The sequence below is a fragment of the Aspergillus ambiguus genome (genome assembly GCF_047715705.1).
Source record: "Aspergillus ambiguus strain CBS 117.58 unplaced genomic scaffold BDV59scaffold_18, whole genome shotgun sequence".
Classification (NCBI taxonomy): domain Eukaryota; kingdom Fungi; phylum Ascomycota; class Eurotiomycetes; order Eurotiales; family Aspergillaceae; genus Aspergillus; species Aspergillus ambiguus.
The window spans coordinates 342,392-360,728 of NW_027395531.1; the positions used below are offsets into that span (position 1 = coordinate 342,392).

General features: G+C 50.8%; 7 protein-coding genes across 7 annotated transcripts; 3 read left to right on the forward strand and 4 right to left on the reverse strand.

Moving 5' to 3' along the window:
* Nucleotides 1-440: 440 nt before the first annotated feature.
* Nucleotides 441-1,964, reverse strand: BDV59DRAFT_179608 (Ran family GTP-binding nuclear protein). Its single transcript, XM_073689935.1, has 5 exons — nucleotides 1,712-1,964; nucleotides 1,399-1,491; nucleotides 1,134-1,287; nucleotides 871-1,076; nucleotides 441-818 (listed from the first exon to the last, which is right to left on the reverse strand). Exons 1-5 carry the CDS (start codon nucleotides 1,772-1,774, stop codon nucleotides 687-689), a joined length of 648 nt encoding a protein of 215 aa, XP_073547484.1. The 5' UTR covers nucleotides 1,775-1,964; the 3' UTR covers nucleotides 441-686.
* Nucleotides 1,965-2,141: 177 nt separating this feature from the next.
* On the reverse strand, nucleotides 2,142-3,355 carry BDV59DRAFT_39514 (putative 26S proteasome non-ATPase regulatory subunit Nas2). The gene is made up of 5 exons (XM_073696316.1): nucleotides 3,060-3,355; nucleotides 2,925-2,997; nucleotides 2,513-2,868; nucleotides 2,292-2,424; nucleotides 2,142-2,243 (listed from the first exon to the last, which is right to left on the reverse strand). The coding sequence occupies exons 1-4, from the start codon at nucleotides 3,225-3,227 to the stop codon at nucleotides 2,296-2,298; spliced, it is 726 nt and encodes a 241-aa protein (XP_073547485.1). The 5' UTR covers nucleotides 3,228-3,355; the 3' UTR covers nucleotides 2,142-2,243; nucleotides 2,292-2,295.
* BDV59DRAFT_39480 (putative Rho guanyl nucleotide exchange factor) lies at nucleotides 3,356-6,451 on the forward strand. The gene is made up of 6 exons (XM_073696315.1): nucleotides 3,356-4,044; nucleotides 4,102-4,407; nucleotides 4,454-4,654; nucleotides 4,715-4,924; nucleotides 4,983-5,208; nucleotides 5,262-6,451. The coding sequence occupies exons 1-6, from the start codon at nucleotides 3,484-3,486 to the stop codon at nucleotides 6,206-6,208; spliced, it is 2,451 nt and encodes an 816-aa protein (XP_073547486.1). The 5' UTR covers nucleotides 3,356-3,483; the 3' UTR covers nucleotides 6,209-6,451.
* A 402-nt stretch (nucleotides 6,452-6,853) lies between these two features.
* On the forward strand, nucleotides 6,854-7,739 carry BDV59DRAFT_179638 (SBDS family protein). Its single transcript, XM_073689936.1, has 3 exons — nucleotides 6,854-7,273; nucleotides 7,323-7,446; nucleotides 7,503-7,739. The coding sequence occupies exons 1-3, from the start codon at nucleotides 7,110-7,112 to the stop codon at nucleotides 7,554-7,556; spliced, it is 342 nt and encodes a 113-aa protein (XP_073547487.1). The 5' UTR covers nucleotides 6,854-7,109; the 3' UTR covers nucleotides 7,557-7,739.
* Nucleotides 7,740-7,815: 76 nt separating this feature from the next.
* On the reverse strand, nucleotides 7,816-10,693 carry BDV59DRAFT_202471 (uracil-DNA glycosylase-like protein; the record flags this gene model as incomplete). Its single annotated transcript, XM_073694039.1, has 5 exons — nucleotides 7,816-8,922; nucleotides 9,381-9,419; nucleotides 9,468-9,784; nucleotides 9,836-9,841; nucleotides 10,663-10,693. 5 exons carry the CDS (start codon nucleotides 10,691-10,693, stop codon nucleotides 7,816-7,818), a joined length of 1,500 nt encoding a protein of 499 aa, XP_073547488.1.
* A 1,472-nt stretch (nucleotides 10,694-12,165) lies between these two features.
* Nucleotides 12,166-14,484, forward strand: BDV59DRAFT_39120 (putative NADPH oxidase (NoxA)). The gene is made up of 4 exons (XM_073696314.1): nucleotides 12,166-12,525; nucleotides 12,573-12,827; nucleotides 12,883-13,292; nucleotides 13,349-14,484. The coding sequence occupies exons 1-4, from the start codon at nucleotides 12,422-12,424 to the stop codon at nucleotides 14,233-14,235; spliced, it is 1,656 nt and encodes a 551-aa protein (XP_073547489.1). The 5' UTR covers nucleotides 12,166-12,421; the 3' UTR covers nucleotides 14,236-14,484.
* A 3-nt stretch (nucleotides 14,485-14,487) lies between these two features.
* On the reverse strand, nucleotides 14,488-18,234 carry BDV59DRAFT_179643 (uncharacterized protein). Its single transcript, XM_073689937.1, has 3 exons — nucleotides 18,190-18,234; nucleotides 15,711-18,134; nucleotides 14,488-15,662 (listed from the first exon to the last, which is right to left on the reverse strand). Exons 1-3 carry the CDS (start codon nucleotides 18,208-18,210, stop codon nucleotides 14,688-14,690), a joined length of 3,420 nt encoding a protein of 1,139 aa, XP_073547490.1. The 5' UTR covers nucleotides 18,211-18,234; the 3' UTR covers nucleotides 14,488-14,687.
* Nucleotides 18,235-18,337: the final 103 nt, after the last annotated feature.

Genomic DNA, 18,337 nt, shown 5'->3' on the forward strand with positions numbered 1-18,337 from the left:
ATTTGCCGCTCCACTGCGTGGTGAGTGGTCCGTAGACCGCATGCAGGTCATAGAGAATACTAGAGTTCACGCTCGCAACAACCTCCGTAGTTATACCTGTTCACAGAAGCTCGAAGGGGAGTCACTCACAATAGCAGTATTGTTTTGTTCCCCTGAAGGGCAAGGGGATAGTAGAGATGATCGACATGTTCAATGAAATCTATATAGCCTTCTATATATCTAACGTCTGCATCCTATAGTTTCTCAATAGAATTAGATTAGGTGCCTCCATCGGTTTTAGCAGAGCAGGGAATCCATTCTTTTTTCTTTCCAGCCGTCGCCATTAACGATATGCCCGGGGGGAAAGAGGGGTTCACCCAAAAAAAAAAAAAAAAAAAAAAAAAAAAAAAAAAAAAAAAAAAAAAAAAAAAAAAAAAAAAAAAAAAAAAAAAAAAAAAAAAGAGAACTTTGTGGGAGTCTAAACTACTAGTGATATTTGATATAGAAAAAGAGAAAAGGCGATAAAAAGAGCATAATCGTGCCATCCGTCCCTGAGACCCGTCCACTAACCGCTATCGTTGTATCGTAATTCGAGACTTTGCGTGACGAAACCAATAATATATTTTTCTTTTTTGCTTTCGGGGAATACACATAGGATCGTCGTCGAGGGTCCCTGGATTCCCTGCACCTCCTCCGCGACCACACGCTTACAGGTCAGCGTCATCCTCGTCGGGCAGGGGCATAGCCGCGGCATCGGTCATTTCCTTCTGGTACTGTTCCATAAGCTCGGGGTTAACCTGGACCTCAGGAGGAGCGAGGGCGGGAGCGGCAACGAATTCCTGCGACTGTTAGAACTTTCCTATTCCCTAGTGAATTTTTGGGACGACGTACGAGACTGGTGTTGCCGACCAGCTTGCGGGCGAGCCAGAGGAAGGGCTTCTCGAAGTTGTAGTTGGACTTGGCGGAGATATCGTAGTACTGCAGGTTCTTCTTGCGGTGGAAGGTGATGGTCTTGGCCTTGACCTTGCGCTCCTTGACGTCGACCTTGTTACCGCAGAGCACGATGGGGATGTTCTCGCAGACGCGGACGAGGTCACCTGTTGACGGGGCGGTTAGTAAACAAGCGACCCGTCGATCGTGGAGAGGAAACTTACGGTGCCAGTTGGGGACGTTCTTGTAGGTGATACGGGAGGTCACGTCGAACATGATGATACCGCACTGGCCGTTGATATAGTAACCATCTCTGAGACCACCGAACTTCTCCTGACCGGCGGTATCCCACACGTCGAACTGGATGGGGCCGAGGTTCTGGGGGAAGGATAGAGGTTAGTCGGTGGGTTCGTTGAGCGATCGCTGGCGGTCGGTCGGACGGGCCAACGAGCGGGGGGTTTTTTTCCCCAACTGGCGGGGCTAGCATACGGTGGTGAAAGAGAGAGGGTGCACTTCGACACCGAGAGTGGCAATGTACTTCTTCTCAAACTCGCCAGTCAAATGACGCTTGACGAAGGTGGTCTGTCGGGGAGGTTAGCGATGATTTTGCGAGTCGTGTGCGGCTCATTGACGAGGGATGGGGATTTTTTTTTGTTGACAGCGAGGGAGAAGGAAAACCGTAAACACGCGCGACAACAGCGAGGGGGATGTCACCATCCGTGACAATATCGGGAGAGATTCATATCTGAAGGAGTAGGAAGGAGATTGGAGACGATGGGAGGCGGGGGGATATGAAACTTGCCTTGCCAGTACCACCGTCACCGACGAGGACGAGCTTGAAGGTGGGGGGAGCCTGTTCAGTCATGATGAAGGATGTTTGTAGAAAGAGGAAAAGAGAGGAAAGGCGACAGTAGACTTGAATCAATCAAGCGGATGGGAGTGGATGGAGGATGAACGTCGGAGTGAAGCGACGGTGGGGATAGAAAGAGAGGGAGAGAGGGAGAGAAGTGAAATCCAGTTCTGCCGCTGGTGATGGAATTTTTGTCTTTTTGCCCCGGGTGACCCTCACGTGTGCGCGCCTCAGGCAGAAATACCCCGCGGTGTTTATCGCCCTGCACATCCCCATATCACCAGCACGATTTTTTTCCTGCCTGACAGCAGAGCCAAATTGGATTCTTTATTACTGGAAGTACTACATATTGAGGCATTGACCGTCCAGCGACCGTCCAGCGTGTCGTATCCAGCAGCAGCATCATCGTCATCATCATACAAACAAACAAACTCTGCCCGAAATCATACCCATGCTACATTCCTCGTAAAGCTTTCAGAACAAACTATACCATTACAACTCTTGCCAGCTCGAAAAGGATTTCATGACCTACGACATTACAGTGGGACCAGATGACAGCCCAACAGGCCACGTCCGCCCCAGTCCCGTCGTGGCGTCAGTTCCAGGTCTACATCTGTCGGATTGCCCGACTCATCCTTTCGTACGATTTTCACCGTAAGAGCCCGCTGCACTGCTGTCAGTAATCGAACGACAAAAGCGACGACGCAAAGATGCCCCAAACTCTTGGGTTAGGCGGTGGTGGGGCAGGCTCACTCCTTCGTTCTGTTGAACCACTTCGGCCACCTTGGTGAGACGGGCATGATTGATCCAGTTGACACTCCCAAAGACGCGAATAGTATCGCCTGGCCGCAGACCAGCTTGGTGGGCCGGACTGGCCTCTGTCACGCCGTTCACCTTTGCAAATGGTGGCCCAAGTATCCCAACATCTGACGCAGCACTACCATTTAGATTTGTTGACGATCCTCCCAATCCATTTGTATTCCCGGATCTCGTCGTGTTTTGTGCGCGCTGGACGTTCTCAAAGTGCGCGTGGACAGCCTTCTCAACGTATTTCATAAGATCTTTGTGGTCGTTGCGTAGATGGATGATTTGCGACCGTATCGTGCGAACTGGGACAATTCTGATTAAAAACCGTCGGTATCGGTGCTATCAAGGGATGCCTCACTTTGGGCCACGTCGATGTCGTCTCTTGGGAAGCCATCCAAAGTCGTCAGCGACGTGTTCATATTGACACCATGCTGACAGGCGTTAGTAACATGGACTTGATCCAAGCATGAGAGAAGCATCTGTGAAGACCCACCGATGAGAGAACACTGCTAAGAGCGGAAAGTTCCTCCTCAAGCCGTTGCTTTTCTTGCATCAACTCGACCACCGACAGCTTTGCGAGATCGGGGCCTTGTGTCCTTCGGGTTGTCGGTCCGGAGGCGACCGTCGGAGCGTGAATGTTGTCGTCCATCGGGATGCCCATTCTACTGAGCTATCAGACCATCGTTGGAAAGAAATAGTAGACAGTGGTGGTGATGGGAGAGGCAAGGTCGTGTGGTGGGTCGCACGGCGTGTAAATCTGGGGGAAGAAGAGGTTCGTCTTGGCGTGGCGGATATGGATGTTGCCTGTTATGGATACCACCGAAGTATATGCCGGCTGCCGCTTCCTGTAGCCAGCATCACCCACAACAGAACTCACGTCATGAATTGTCTTCTAATGACAATTCTCTCAAGCCATTATGGATTCCCTCCGCTCGTCTGTCAGCACGGACGAGGCAAAAGAAGAGATATCAGGACCTCTCCACGATCCGGTGGCTGAACCTCAAGCGGAATCAACACCCATCGAATCTTCAGACCCATCCCCTCGGAATATTGTGTTCAGAAGATGGGTGAAAAGTTTACGCCGGCGGAGACCTGGCCCTTTGCATCAGCCCGTGAAGGTCATTGAAGGTTGGTCCGATGGATCACACGATGGACCCGGTAGCTCTCGAGATCTGCCACCGAACGATATGATTACGGAGACAGAATCGCGTCTTTCCGGACAATCCTCCAATCTGGGGACCATCAAGACAAGTACCTTGAGTATCACCAGTCGGAGCATGGTCATGTCAGGAGGAACAACCCACAGCACTAACCGCAGTGTGAAATCCGACTTTCGCGAATCCGTGGAAAGCTCGAGACCTCAAAGACTGTCCATTGATGCGGAATCCCATAATCGCGCTATCAACAGGTACCGGGCTATTCGAGAATTGATAGCCACAGAGACTGAATATGTTTTTGGTCTCAAAGCTTTGACAGATGTAATGAGTCCCTATTTGGAAGTCTGTTGTCTAGTTTTTACTGACCCACGCATTTAGGTTCTATATCTTTTCTCCTCCAGATCAGAGATCCACTATAACCTCCAAAGCATTCGCGCATTACATGAAAAGTTTCTTGCAAATATCCGGAAGCTGTCCCCTTCCGTTAATATACACGATAGGCAACTCAGGGAACCGCCGCAAACAGGGAACCAAGGTGTGGCTACAACGCAAGAACCATTCCAAGTTCTCCGGTACAGATCATCAAGGAAACGGCAACCCGGCTCCGCTACCAGTCGGTGCCCTTACTCTCCAACTGCTGGAACCAATGAAGCGTTCGAAATTGCACTCGAAATACAACAACTGGTCAGCCAAACCCTTGACTACCTGACAAGGCTGATTTTATCTCTAGTCTACGTCTTTCAAAGCCTACGAACACTACTTCCGCAACTACCAGCAGCTTACTGAGGACGTGGATCTGCTTCGTCAGTCTATACCAAATTGGCCTATTTTCAATCAGGGCATCGAGGCTCTATCAAGATCAGTTGCCTCTATCGAAACAAGATCGCTGAACGAGAACAAAGCTATGTCTCTCAATGATATGGTTATAAAGGTCTGTATTTTGAACAAACTATTTTCAGATGCATTGTTGATATCGACGCAGCCAGTGCAGCGAATTTGCAGATATGAGCTATTACTGAACGAGCTTCTAAAATACACCCATATTCAGGATGATCCACCTGCACACAGTGGAATTAACCAGATATTGGATAGCGTTCGCGACATTGTTCGTCAAGTCAACAGTGCTTCCGCGAACCCTATGACCAAGACCTACATCCGAAGAACCGTTCTCCTTCAGAACATGATTGACTTGCCTGGTCTGGTAAGTCTTGTTCATTACCTCTGTAGAACAGAAGCTTATTGAAAATTCTTATTTGTAGTGTTCCGTCCATGATATTTACCAAAATCTAGGTCCCATGTGTCTGTGTGGCGTGCTCCATGTAACCTGTCAATTATCGGGACATGTCACGGGGATATACATGGCTTGCGTCCTCTTCCAAAGCCATTTCCTACTCGCCATGGCCGATTACGCTAGTTCAAAGCTTCGAGGAGTGGCCTGCTTGTATGTGTGCGACATGAAGATCGATACATTAAGTAATGGAAGAGGTAAGAACCAGATCATCGCCAGCTATTTTGCTTGTCATTGATTGGAATAATAGGTATCTGTTGCCATGGAAGCCTGTTTACGTGGAAAATGTGTTTTCAATTCGACGGCAATGATTTCGAGCTCGTTTTGAGTGCCTCATCAGCAAACGATGAGAAAAACTGGAAGTCGGAATTTCTAAAATCCACTGCATTCTCTTCAGAGACCCCGAAGTCAGTGGCTTTGGAGATGAAAGAGTACAATTTCTTATCTCTGGACCTAACTCCACTGAATCGTGTTTACAACCCAGAGAAGCTATTACCTCGAACACCTTCTGTCCATTCAGCATCTGTCCCACGGCTCGACTCGAACCTGCAGCACGTCGTCATAAAGAAGACACATTGTCCGCATCATGTCAATCAAATGCCTCGCACTGTCGAAGGTGAAATCGAGCGACCGAAGATGCTCTCGTCACCAGCTTTGGTTCTGACAAGCCGACGACAAGATCGGATCCGTCTGGAAAAACTGATTTCCTGCATATATACGCGGGAGTTATTGAACTACCCCGGAATGACTTTGACAAGGAATGAGATGTTGTTTGGGCCTGCTTTCCTTATGCGGCGACTCAGTCTTCGCACGGCACATAAGCGCTCTGCTTCCTCAGGCCTGCCATCTACAAAACCAGGCATGGATCATGAGAATGGTGTCCAACATGCCAAAATGAAAAGCGGAGATTCGCCTAATGGAAAACGACGCAATCCATCAGAGCGTGGCCCAAAACTCAACCGCGAGATGGTTCTCAGCCCATGGGAGTTCACCTTGGGAACCTCACGGAGAGCAAAGATCCTCAAGCTTGGGAAAAGAGCGCCTCCAACTTCTGAGTTCGCAGTGCTGGAAAGTGACCTTAGAAATGAGTATCACCATGAAGGATTGCCGAAAGTCTCCTTGCGAACAGTATTCAATACAATGTCTCTAAGAAGATCGAGGCGCGACATTCATTGGAGTTTGGACAGTGGAGCATGATGACTGCCTCGCGCATAAACACCACAAGTATGGTATGATTATGTGTCGAAGGTGAAATGCCATCTCTCAAGTGAGTTTGAGCGAGAATCTCGTAAGTCGGCAAGAATTAGCAATAGACCCAGACCAATCCAGCGCAATGTTTCTGATCATAGAGATATTCATTAACAAGAAACATGGTCAACGATATGTACTATCGCCAGGTACCTATATAGGGTGAGAACTCATGACTCAGATGTATCACCACCCACAAACCGCCATAACGTCATAGTAAATATAGAAAGCAAAAAATATTGTCGCAGAATACGTGTGCTTGAGTGTGGAAGAGGCTAGAAAAGAACGATCATGGCCCTTGCCTCCCCATTGAGTGGGGGCAAATGCATTCTACGCGAGTTTCTGTTACTATTTGGCAAAGACTTGTCGAATGAGGAGACGGAAGACATCCAGTCGCACCACCCCTCCCCACCGATAACCCTGGAGGAAAGACGATGGCAATGTCATGGTCTGGGCAGAGCGGAGTCGGAGAGGGTCATGGAATGGACGCAACAGGCAGCGGTTATGACGTCGCTGCGAGGCGGCGATTTTCGTTCCCCACGACGACACATATAAGACGGCTTTTGTCGGGGGCTGAAGGAGTGTTATTGAGCAAGTTGATTATCTACATACAGTCAAAACCTCTTTTTTTCCCCTCTTCGTACCGAATCGAACGTACTCTTCGTGATTCTGCTAGTCGGGAGTTTGATATCTTGTCTCACATATTAGTGACGTCATCAGCTCTCACGCGACCTCATACATCTAGACTTCGAACGTCGTCTTGACTCTCTTCTTTTTTACCCCTCATCTGCCTACATAACTTCCTTCAATCTCTCCAATTGAACAATTTCCCATATCCAAACCTTCCGCAATGCCGCGTGCCAACGACCCCACCTCCAAGGTCTTCTACAAGGGAGCCTCCGATGACTTCATTGTCTTCGTCGACGATGCCCAGATCCTGAACAACTGGCGCAAGGACCGTTCTATTCCGCTGGCGGATGTGTTGAACGGTTGGAAGATCTTCGTGACTCATAAGTAAGCTGCAGCATGACCGACGTATGGGATCCATACTGATCAAGTCTAGACACGGCGCCCAGGGAGTCCTCGATGGAGCCAGTAAGGCGAGTCTCGAGAACGAGTTTGGGACTTCCAACGAAGATGATGTCGTTGTGAAGATACTTGAGAATGGCGAATACCAGACCACTGGCGTATGTTCTTCCTGCCTCTGGTAGTACAAGTAAATCGCTAACGGACTGTTGTATAGTCCCGGGAGAACCAGGGTGATACGAACATCCGCAACGGGGGCTCCTTGCGGTAATTGCGTTCGTTCCTTGCTGTGTGCTGGCTAGCTGGCTGGCCTTAACGTTGTTTCTACGTCGACCAAACCCCCTTTCCTGAGGGCTTTGTATGTTAGGATGAGTGACGGATACGGGGATGGGGGTAGAATATGCATCAAGCCTGCATCAATAATGAATCAAATCGAAACCGTTCCGGGTTACAACATCTAGCTTTAAATGCACACATACATCAAGTCATAGATAGCACCGTATAATCTTCGGCGCGTCGTCGCACGCTGGCTACTCAGCCGCCGTTTGCGCCGTCGCCGTCGCCATTGCTTCTCGCCGACTCACTACCCAGCTCCCCAACTCATTCCACACAGCCTCCTTCTCTGCCATGGTCATACCGGCTGCCAGGCCACTCGTAGTCGTAGCGACAAACACCGGCGCGCCGTCCCACGAGTCCGTCCGCCCCATGTTCTCGCTCACATCCTGCCACCCATACCGGAACTCTTCTTTCCGGATCGCACGGCCCTTGCGAACCCGCCACACCGCTTCCCAGATGCTCTTCCCGACCAGGCAGACTGCCTCGGGCCGCTGCGCCGCCACCTTGGCTTCCAGCACAGGCACGCCGGCATTCATCTCCGCCTTGCTGAGCATGCTTGCGTCGCGCGTCGGCCGCTCCACGATGTTCGTGTTTCCGACATTGTACAGCTCCGGGAGGCGGTATGTGTCCGATGGAGGATGTCGGATCGTCGTGATCCCCGATGAATGGAGCAGTTTCCAGAACAGGTTGGACGGGTGTGCGTAGGCGAAGCCCGTCGTCCCCGTCATGATTCCCGGGTTCACCCCGACCAGGAGGAGGGTGAGGTTCGGCGGTATGGTGTCGCGAAGGAGGGAGATGGAGGAGTTTGCGGGAGGGGTCGATGTGCGGGAAGATGACTGCTGTCGGCGACGGCGGGAGCCTTGGGATTGGGGTCGTTCCGGGGTGGTCGGTTGCGTCGTTGGAGATCGGGAGAGAGGCGAATGCGTCGACGCTGGGGTGCTCCCGGCTGAGCGGGAACGGGTGACACGGGCGACTGGGAGGAGGGAGTTGTCGCTTTCTGTCGGGGTGGGCTTTGCTGGAGCTTTTCTGCGCTTGGGGTGTTGCTGGGTTTGTGAGATAATGTCCGTCAGTGCATCCTCAGGGTTGGGGCCTCGCTTTGGAGGCTTGAGAGTGCTAGACAGGGCCTTGGACGGTGGCTCTGTATCCGATGGAACATTCTTCGAGGCGTGGAAGTACTGGCTAAGTCGCCCGTGGAAACTGGTGGTCTTGTTCACAGGGACGTCGTCGTCGCTCAGTGTCGAGTCATTCTCGTGGCTGAGGTTTGGGGGCGACATGCCGCTGTCGTGGCGACTGAGATGTGTCTAGGGTTAGTGCGGAGTGATTGTCTAGAGAAATAGTGCTGTTAGTGCTTGGAGGCCATCATTTGGCAGAGATTTACTGCTCGGTGGATTCTGCGAGGTTCGATCGTGTTGATTGGAAAACCAAATGTGGTTGTTATGGCACTCACGTGACCGTATAGTGGCAATTATACCTCAGGCAGGAGGGAACATTACACAACTCAGCAGGAAGAGCGAGGCTATTACGGGTATATTCTTAGTGCCAGACTATGATACACAAATGTTTTCCTATGTACACCATCATGGGACTCAAGCCCGGTCAGCTTGCATCCAATTCACAGCTCCATACAGCAGAGCCATTTTTCATTCCAAACTCCAGACCAGATCACTAAGTCGTCAGGTGAATTATGTGCTATAAAGGGTCGTCACGGTCATTCCCAAAGGTATATACAGAACAGCTTGGGCGGCTATACTTTATGTACGTTTCGCTTGGGTAAGGTCCATGGCTCCGGACACACGACCTATTTCAGTCAGTCGCAATTCAATCCAGTCGAAGTATAGACGCATACCTCCCCCTCGCTGTAGGCCCAGAAATATACCGCAATTCCAACAAGATAGTAAAGAGCAGGGTCGGTGCCCTGGTAGAGAAGTGCCGCCAGCAGCGCACTGAGTGGGTATAGGATCAAACGGAATTCGATGCTGCGATGGGGGAACGACCCGGCGAAATATTTCAATGGCCATTCCCAGGCTAGGCCAAGCAAGCCCATTATGAGGTTGAGAGTCTGGAGAATTGGAACGGGCTTCACGGCGCCGTTCAGGTTTCTCGTCATGAAGTCCCAGAAGACTTTGGGCCAGATGAAGCCCTCGACCGCGCTTCCTACTTGGTCTGTGGTTGTTAGTTGATCATGCGGAGCGAAGGGAGTCTGAGTATACATACAGGCTGCTGCAGTCAGAATGATTAGACGCGCCCAGTGGTTTTTGATTAACCTACCCATGGCGCCGACAGCCAGATGGAGCGGATAGGTAGTAAGAAGTAAGAGGATTGCGAGCAGCTTTCGCCCAGCGAAAAGCTACTTACAAGGTAAACACAACGTAGTCCTTAGTCACAACCATACACCGTATGAATGGGAGCTGAATACAGTGATATCCTCAATAGAGACATGGCAAGAGATGGATCGAATGTTGGTGTCTCCATATATTCGCTCAGCTGTGATGGATAAGGTTAAATCATCAGCATCACCTCACTCCGGGCGACCAATGCTCATGATATCAAGTGGAGAGGGTTGGACAAAGTTCGGCTATGGCAAGCTCCAAGAGACACAATGAGATAGTGGCGGAGGGGGAACGAGGGGGATATAGATGCATCTCGCTTCCAGCGCCAAATCAGGCCACCACCTGATTTGGATGTCTCCCGTCCTCCACCGATGGCTAAAAATCCAATTGCTCCAGAGACTGTGATACGCGCATGCGTTTTATCAACCGCTCGACTTCCGCAGCCAATGGAACGCCAGAATCGACGAATTCCCCTCATTTGTTCTGCACGGGGATTGCATCCTCCGGCCGTTGATAGGAGGAAAACCCGGGTCATGACCAGCAACCCCGGCTCATGGCTCTGACTGGGCGCTATGTGCATCCTTCAGGAGCGAATGAGGTGGCTGAACACACGAGAAGAGAAGAGTCCAGTGCAGTAGCGCGAGCGACGGTGTGTGATGGTGGAGCAGCGCCTGCAGGAGATTTGCGGGAACACGCCTTAGCGGCCGATACCTTTTCGCTGTGTCCCTCCCACGTTAGACATGAAGACCGCGGGGGATATCTGCTTGTTTCTGTTTTTATCCGTTCTCTTGCTTCATCAGACGGATGGTTATTTTTGTCGGCGGAATTTTTTGGGGTCAAATCCATGCGTCATCCACTGCTGGATTAACCGAGACCTTTCACCAAGTTAATCCAAGTCCATAACGATATGTAGGATAAGGTCTAGCTTAGTACAAAACAGCCGACTTAACCCTCACCTGGAGGATCTGTCGGCTTCACCGTACTTTGCGTGCCATGCTCTACCGACTGAGGTTGATCATTGATTCCTTTCCTGACAGGGTTAAATGCCCGAAAAAAGTTGACACTAGTTGTGATGAAATGTCCATCATGCATCCCCGAGCATTTATCACGGATGTGCTGTAAGTCCGGGCTCTCTCCCAGCAGCCTCGCCAAGATAGCCCTGGCGATATCCGCTGGCTTGGATTCGCACATACTCTTGCTGTCCCTGGTCTTAGGGCTATATTTGGAAGCAAATCCAACCACTATAAATTAAACTTAGGAGGGGGAGACAGAAAGGTGTCGCCCTATGTCCAGATGCTATTCGCGTCGGGACGGTGTGACGGAGCCAGCGCTTGCAGAACGGCTCTCATAGGATGACACCCCGGCAAGTGGCAGGTAAACTCCACCTGGGTCTGACCAAATCATCGCCAGAGATCAAGCTGCATCTTCAACTGACGCTGCCAAGCGAACGCTGGGTCTCAATCACTCTCCGGCCACCCTGAGGCCACATGGCTTGCTCCATGGGCTCACTGGGATAAGCGAAGTCCGGAGAACGTTGAGAGAAGAGGCGTCGAGAGGTAATCGTTGAACTGCCTTCGCCAAGGACCTATTTTTATATGCCCTTCATCTCAGCACTTGACACGGCGTAGCCACAGTTAGAAGATACCGACTCCCGTAGACATCTCGCGGTTGATATCAGATGACGCCAATGCTGGATACGAACGGAAGGAATGTGACTCCAAAGGAGAAGAACATAGCCGAGCACTCCTCCTCCAAGACACAGACGTATCATACGATAGAAAAGGAGAAGCTCTTGGGGAGCCTAGTTTCTGGAGCGTCTTCTGCACAGGATTCGCGGATTAGGGTTGACGATCGATCAACGACCGTGTCAAAGCGGGTCGAGAAGCGAAGAAAGCATTCGCTCTTGAACCCTAAGCGGCAAGAGTCGGTCTCCGAGCTGGCTTCGCATGGCTTTTAGTACTGTTATTTAGTGTCTCCCCCTCAAGTGGTGGCTTTCCCCTCCTGTCCCCCTGCAACCAAAACCACATCTCTGGATCCTGCGAAACTTCAGTCAACCACTGTCGACATTTGAACCCCACATTCAGCCATCAGGCCTTTTGCTGCAAATGAAGCCTACATCGACAAGATAACAATGTTCCTTTTGCGGACTTTCTCCGGCTCACAATCGACTGCTCGCGTCAGCTGTTGTTCCCGGTGGTTCTAATCCTTCGCGCCGCAGCATCAGGATAATCAGCGACGATAAACCGCAAGGGTCGTTTACGCCCCGAAGAAGGCATTAAAGATCAGAAAAATAATCAGTCGATATCGGTCTCCTGAACTGACATCTATTGCATCGCTCAACGCAGGTGTTGTGTCCTTGGACACAAACACGGCGTGCCTGATCTCTACCGCAATATAATAACACATCGCTGGTCGATGCCCCTTCATATCCATTTTAGACAGATACCCATATTGCATTGTTGTTACAAAAATGGTCATCATGCGAGATCAGTTGCGTTCCTACTTCACAAGACAGAAGCTTGTGTTCTATTTCCTATTTTGGGGCGTCCACATCGCCATATTCGCGGTCGGATGGTATGTTCTCGTACACTTTAGGAAGAATATTTTCTCACAGTGTCTAGGTATTTGCAGGCTAATAACCCAAAACTCTCTGCCTTGAATAGCCTCCAGTATTCTGTGTGGATCTCGCGAGGTGCAGGCCTCGTCCTGAGCTTCGATGGGACTTTGATTATCCTGCCAATGTGCAGGAACGTAGTCCGACTGCTGCGTCCCAGGATACGATGGATGCCTCTTGAGGAGACGGCGTGGTTCCATCGGCAGACCGCGTATGCCCTTTTACTCTTTACCATTATCCACACGGCAGCGCACTACGTCAAGTGAGTCCACATGCTATCCTTGCACTCTTTGGTCAATGAAACTAAGCGCAAACAGCTTTTACAACGTCGAGAAGGATCGCATACGCCCATCAACAGCGGTCCAGATGCATTTCACTGAAGCTGGTGGAATCACTGGCCATGTCATGCTCTTCTGCATGATGCTCATGTATACAACGTCGCATCATCGCATTCGCCAACAGTCGTTCGAGACGTTCTGGTACACGCATCATCTGTTTGTGCCGTTCTTTCTGGGTCTCTACACCCATGCCACAGGATGCTTCGTACGGGATACCAATCATCCCATCTCTCCATTCGCAGGGCAACGATTCTGGAACCATTGCATCGGATACGAGGGCTGGAGATGGGAGCTGGTCGGAGGCGGCCTCTACCTGTTCGAAAGGTTATACCGGGAGATTCGATCACGCCGACAGACGGTCATCACCAAGGTGATCCGTCACCCATACGGTAAGTCTCGATCCATATTCCTTCAAGCTCTCCGTCCACCCCCTAACGACGCCCAGACGCCATGGAAATCCAATTTCGAAAAGACAGTATGAACTACAAAGCCGGGCAATGGCTCTTCATCCAAGTACCCGACGTATCAAACAACCAATGGCACCCCTTCACTATCACCTCCTGTCCTTTCGACCCTTACATCAGCATCCACGTTCGCCAGGTTGGTGACTTCACCCGGGCTCTGGGGGACGCGCTGGGTTGCGGTCCAGCACAAGCGCGCGATCTCGAGGGTCTCGACCCAATGGGAATGTACGAGGTGGCGCTTGAAAACGGGCAGAAGATGCCCAAGTTGCGCGTCGACGGCCCGTACGGAGCGCCCGCTGAAGACGTCTTCGAGAACGAGATCGCCGTTCTCATCGGCACAGGCATCGGCGTTACGCCGTGGGCGTCGATCCTCAAGAATATCTGGCATTTACGCGCCGGCCCCAACCCGCCCCGTCGACTGCGCCGTGTCGAGTTCATCTGGGTCTGCAAGGACACCACGTCCTTCGAGTGGTTCCAGGCACTACTCTCGTCACTGGAGTCGCAGTCCGCCTCGGCGGCGGCTAGCCAGGGAAGTGCGGAGTTCTTGCGGATACACACGTACCTCACGCAGCGGCTGGATGATGACACCGCCGCGAACATTTATCTGAACTCCGTCGGCCAGGATCTTGACCCGCTGACGGAGTTGAAGAGCCGGACCAACTTTGGCCGGCCGGACTGGAAACGTCTCTTTTCCGCCATGCGCAACGGTCTGAAGGACCAGTCGTACATGTCGGGCCTGCATCGGTTTAAGACGGAGGTTGGAGTGTATTTCTGCGGTCCGAATACTGCTGCCCGTCAGATTAGTGAGGCGGCGCATGCCACGTCAAGCAAGGAGGTGAAGTTCAAGTTCTGGAAGGAGCATTTCTGATCTGAATAGTGATTCTACTTTGATACCATTGTTTGTCCCCTTGAGTATAGCTGGAGGTACTGAGTAGGTACTTACGGTTGGTAAATAATATACGACACGACGTGATGAAGTCATGACTGATTGTTTCGACTTGGTCTGCTTGGATTTGGATCCTGTGCGTGTACTTTTGATCTGTGATGTCTTGTACTATAGTTTGCTAGTATAAAGTTTTATTCAGTCGTTCAAATTAAAGCCGCGAGAAAGTAGCCATATGGTATTTATTAGTTTAAGGCATGCTCTTCTGGAGTTGCGAAGGGATTGCATGATTTATAGGTGGTGGCATAACAAAGATGATCCAGCCATGCAAGTGGATGATTAAAGACAGCTCTAGTATATCGAAACGCGTAGATAGCTTTCCTGGGTACCGTAACTAGTTCGATTGAATGGGAGTGGTCTAACTGAGAACCTGATCCTTACGTCTGCATTTGCTCATCTCCGCTGTCCACATCTTCTGGCATGGTAAAAGGTAAGCCAAGCATACCAGACTTCTGCATCTTATCCACGAGTTCATCTAGTCGATCTTCAATATCGACATGAATACGGAGCTCCTTCTCCACAAGGACGTTATACACGCGGCGTAGCTCGTCGAATCCCATACCGTCCCCTTTCCGAGAAGAGGTCGGATGGTGACTTTCGACAACATCCGCACGGAGGTGAGTAAATGCGAGCATAATAAGTTCCTTAGACCAGGGACAGGAGCGCATGGCGCGGTAGAAGACATCCTTAGCGCGTTGGATATTGTGGTGCGATAGCTCGAACAAGATATACAGTTTCCATAGGGAGAGATTCGATCCTGTAGTGGAGAGCGTGTGGTTTTGCGCAGCTGATGCATCATATTCGCCGATGGCCTTTTCAAATACAGATCGCACCGAGTGCACCGTAGATCCTGCGTATACGGGGCGGGTCATTTCTGTATAAATCGAGAACAGATGGGATGTGATAGGGACTTGGACCATGTTGGACCCATGGTTATTTCGACTTTCAGTAGTGATGCCCTTAACAATGTCGCGCACACGCTCTTCGATGCGGAATCGAGACTCGTTCCAGGCAAATAGACAGAGGAACATCGTGTTATGTGGGAAAGAGGATATGCTTTCGGCTAAGAGAGCGCGGATATGAGCTGGCTTATAGGCTCCTTTTGTGCGGACATGGTAGTAAAGAAGCCTGGACCGTGATTGGTGAAGCAATTCAGCTGTGTAAGCAACAAAGCCTTCATCTTTCTTAGGCAATAGAGAAAGGCGACTTAGTGCATTACTGTACGCGTCGAGGGTCTTGTTCAAGTCGAACGAGTGCGTCAGATATGCAAGGATAGCCTGAGAGTCGACGCATGCTGTTAAAGTATTGGGTTTCCTATTTGCTAGCAAGTTCTCTAGAGTCTCCTCCAAGAACTAGGCGTGGTCAGTTGGGTTGATCAGGGAGATGAGACGACCACTTACATTTTGGATCTTCAGCAGGCTGGTGGGGCTGAATGCTGTTTGACTGGACGGATCGGGAAATGTTTTCAGATCAATGCTGTTTCGCGGTATGGACGCAAGGATATGGGATGCATGGGCTATATTTCGAGCCTCTAGCAACTCCCAAACCCATGAGTTCCACAGAGAAATGCTATCTACTCTGTCACGATGCGAGAAGGTGTTGCTCATTGACAAGCTGGTGGCCCATACATGGTCCGCAGCAGCGTGGTTCCCAGATCGACGTTCCATCAGTGCATATGCATTATAGAGGCGCAAATTGGAGGGAAATTTTTTCAGCAACGACTTCGCATACTTTTTGGCTTCCTTGGGATTGCATGCAAATTCCACGGCCAGACTATACTCCGCCAAGTCGTCGTTTTGTGGCACTGCCTCGACTAACATTCGCAAGACCCGTCGGACCCAGTCCGTGTCTATGTCCGATTGGCGATCCTTGGCAGCCTTGATCCATGTGTCAAAGGAGTAGAACCAAGAATCTTTCGCGGCGAACAGTGTGTTGAGTGTGTGTATAAAATTCTGGTTGGGGAAGGAGAGAGGAGTGGATTCGGATGCGTCCGTGCTGGAGGACAGCCAGTCTTCAAGTGTATAGCCCGGGCTGCTCATGAGATCATTCCATATGAAGCTGTCCCCTACCATGTGACCCGTAGTGTGTTTGTTGATCGCCGTTATGACCGGAGGGAGATGGCAGAAGTATAGAAAACCGTCGGCCAATGCATGTGCCAGATCAGTGCTCCAAACCAATGAAATGATCTCATTCAAGTCGGAAGAGATGATAACACGGTAGGGATCTTCTTCATCGTCTAAGCTGCGAGCGGGGAGGCGTGAATGGATGATGCGCTCTCTTTCGCACCTCACCCAGGATGCAAGCAGTGATTTCGGGTTTAGACGGGCTTTTGCAGCTGGGGGCTGGGGGTTGTCGAGTGTGTTGGCGTTACTGTTCCAACCTTTCGCACCAGCCTCACCAATGCGTGCCACCTCAGAGTCCCAGAAATCCAAAAAGGATGGCACTGTGCTTTCGTCGGCCGAAGGGTTGGGTCGGAAAAAGGTAAGTTCGAGAACTGACTGCCAGAGACCTACAGCAAGCTCCATGAACCCGGACTCCCGGATAAACAGCGTGAGGCGAAGGAAGAGATAGATGTGCACAAAGATTTTGTTTGGATGGTCAGGACTAGACCTATTCAGCCTCAGACATTCTATGAAGGTTGCAAGACATTTCTCGTATGTGAAGTCAAGGAATTCAGTCTGGCGGAAATCAAGATACTTGACCCAAAGACTGATGAAGTGTGAGTCTGACTTCAACACCGATTGCCATCTGGCAGAAAGTTTCTTTGTATCCCACAATTTTGCACCTTCCTCTAAGAAACCGAGCAACAGCTGATCTCGACAGTGGTGTTGACCGACTTTTTTCAAAGCTTTTTCATATAGAGATAGTTTGATATCCGCCAAGCTCTTCCTTTCCGCATAAGTTAACGACGCAGATTCTCTGTCTGCGCCACGGAGAAGATATTCTTGGTGGTCGATAAGTTGTAGCCATGCGTCAACATGAGTAGGATTTTGCTCCACGTTTTGAGATAACTGCACGTTGCGTTGCTTGATTTCTTTGTCGGGATCAGCTCGTATGCCGTACTCATCATCACCGGAGCCACTGTCCGAGATGAACTCCAAGTCGTCAGGAAGAGTATCTTCGGGTTTGGCCTTGCCCTGGATCGAGCGATATGCATATCGCTCATCATCTGAACCGACGTCCTGAGAGCCATTGAGCTTACTCCGGGAGGTGGTAAGTGGTAGATATTCCTCTGAAGCATCGATGGCAGCGTTGGTCGTAGTCGGTCGCACGCGGAGCAATTTTGTCCGTTGCTTTCTGAGTCCTGCGAAAATATCCTTGGTCTTCGTCCTCGACCGAGCACCAGAAGGCTCGGATTTGATCACTATCGCATCTCCCTCTGAAGTATCCCGGTCGATTTTGTGCCAGGGAGGGAGCCCCAGCACGCTACCCCGTCCAAACCGACGGTAATGAGGAACGCTATAGCGATGTATCGTCCCGTAAATGACATTGTACTTGTCACCTTTGCTATCCACAACATAGAGATCTGAGACGTCGTCCTCGGGGCTCCTCACGGTGCTGGGCCGTGAGGAGGATGGCGGCTTAGGAACGAGCTCCGGTCGGGGATAATGTTCCGTACGGACATGGCGGTGATCTGGTTCCCTCCGTCGTTCCCTTGACCGAGAGCGGTCGCGATGACTCCGATGTCTGGAACGGTGGTGTCTAGAATGGTGTCTCGACCTATCCTCTTTCTCTCTTTCGGAGGTGTCGCGTTGTTTGCGATCTACTTGCGCGGGAACTGGTGGCGGTTTGAAGCTGGCAAACCGCGGGATGGATTTTTTCTCCTGGATATATCAATCAGAAACAGATCGCGACTGAGAGTCTGGGACGAGAACGTACCTGAGAGGCGGAGGAATGCATACTCCTGGCCGAGAGGCATGGTGGTGGATGGAGTTGTTTAGTAGTACGGAGCGCAGTTGGGGTCGAATAAGGTCCAGCCTGGAAAAACTCCGCTCCCGCGTTCCGCAATTTTTTCTACTCCCAGAAA

Coding starts and splice junctions, on each gene's coding strand:
- BDV59DRAFT_39120 (XM_073696314.1), top strand. CDS start 12,422: ATGGTCATCATGCGAGATCAGTTGCGTTCCTACTTCACAAGACAGAAG. Junction 12,828..12,882: donor ACGGCAGCGCACTACGTCAA/GTGAGTCCACAT, acceptor AAGCGCAAACAG/CTTTTACAACGTCGAGAAGG. Junction 13,293..13,348: donor GGTGATCCGTCACCCATACG/GTAAGTCTCGAT, acceptor AACGACGCCCAG/ACGCCATGGAAATCCAATTT.
- BDV59DRAFT_39480 (XM_073696315.1), top strand. CDS start 3,484: ATGGATTCCCTCCGCTCGTCTGTCAGCACGGACGAGGCAAAAGAAGAG. Junction 4,045..4,101: donor GTCTCAAAGCTTTGACAGAT/GTAATGAGTCCC, acceptor CCACGCATTTAG/GTTCTATATCTTTTCTCCTC. Junction 4,408..4,453: donor CACTCGAAATACAACAACTG/GTCAGCCAAACC, acceptor TTTTATCTCTAG/TCTACGTCTTTCAAAGCCTA.
- BDV59DRAFT_179608 (XM_073689935.1), bottom strand. CDS start 1,774: ATGACTGAACAGGCTCCCCCCACCTTCAAGCTCGTCCTCGTCGGTGAC. Junction 1,288..1,398: donor ACCCTCTCTCTTTCACCACC/GTATGCTAGCCC, acceptor TCCTTCCCCCAG/AACCTCGGCCCCATCCAGTT. Junction 1,077..1,133: donor GAACGTCCCCAACTGGCACC/GTAAGTTTCCTC, acceptor CCCCGTCAACAG/GTGACCTCGTCCGCGTCTGC.
- BDV59DRAFT_179638 (XM_073689936.1), top strand. CDS start 7,110: ATGCCGCGTGCCAACGACCCCACCTCCAAGGTCTTCTACAAGGGAGCC. Junction 7,274..7,322: donor AAGATCTTCGTGACTCATAA/GTAAGCTGCAGC, acceptor GATCAAGTCTAG/ACACGGCGCCCAGGGAGTCC. Junction 7,447..7,502: donor GCGAATACCAGACCACTGGC/GTATGTTCTTCC, acceptor ACTGTTGTATAG/TCCCGGGAGAACCAGGGTGA.
- BDV59DRAFT_179643 (XM_073689937.1), bottom strand. CDS start 18,210: ATGCATTCCTCCGCCTCTCAG. Junction 18,135..18,189: donor TGCATTCCTCCGCCTCTCAG/GTACGTTCTCGT, acceptor TGATATATCCAG/GAGAAAAAATCCATCCCGCG. Junction 15,663..15,710: donor GCCTGCTGAAGATCCAAAAT/GTAAGTGGTCGT, acceptor GACCACGCCTAG/TTCTTGGAGGAGACTCTAGA.
- BDV59DRAFT_39514 (XM_073696316.1), bottom strand. CDS start 3,227: ATGGGCATCCCGATGGACGACAACATTCACGCTCCGACGGTCGCCTCC. Junction 2,869..2,924: donor CGACATCGACGTGGCCCAAA/GTGAGGCATCCC, acceptor GAATTGTCCCAG/TTCGCACGATACGGTCGCAA. Junction 2,425..2,512: donor TGGTTCAACAGAACGAAGGA/GTGAGCCTGCCC, acceptor ACAGCAGTGCAG/CGGGCTCTTACGGTGAAAAT.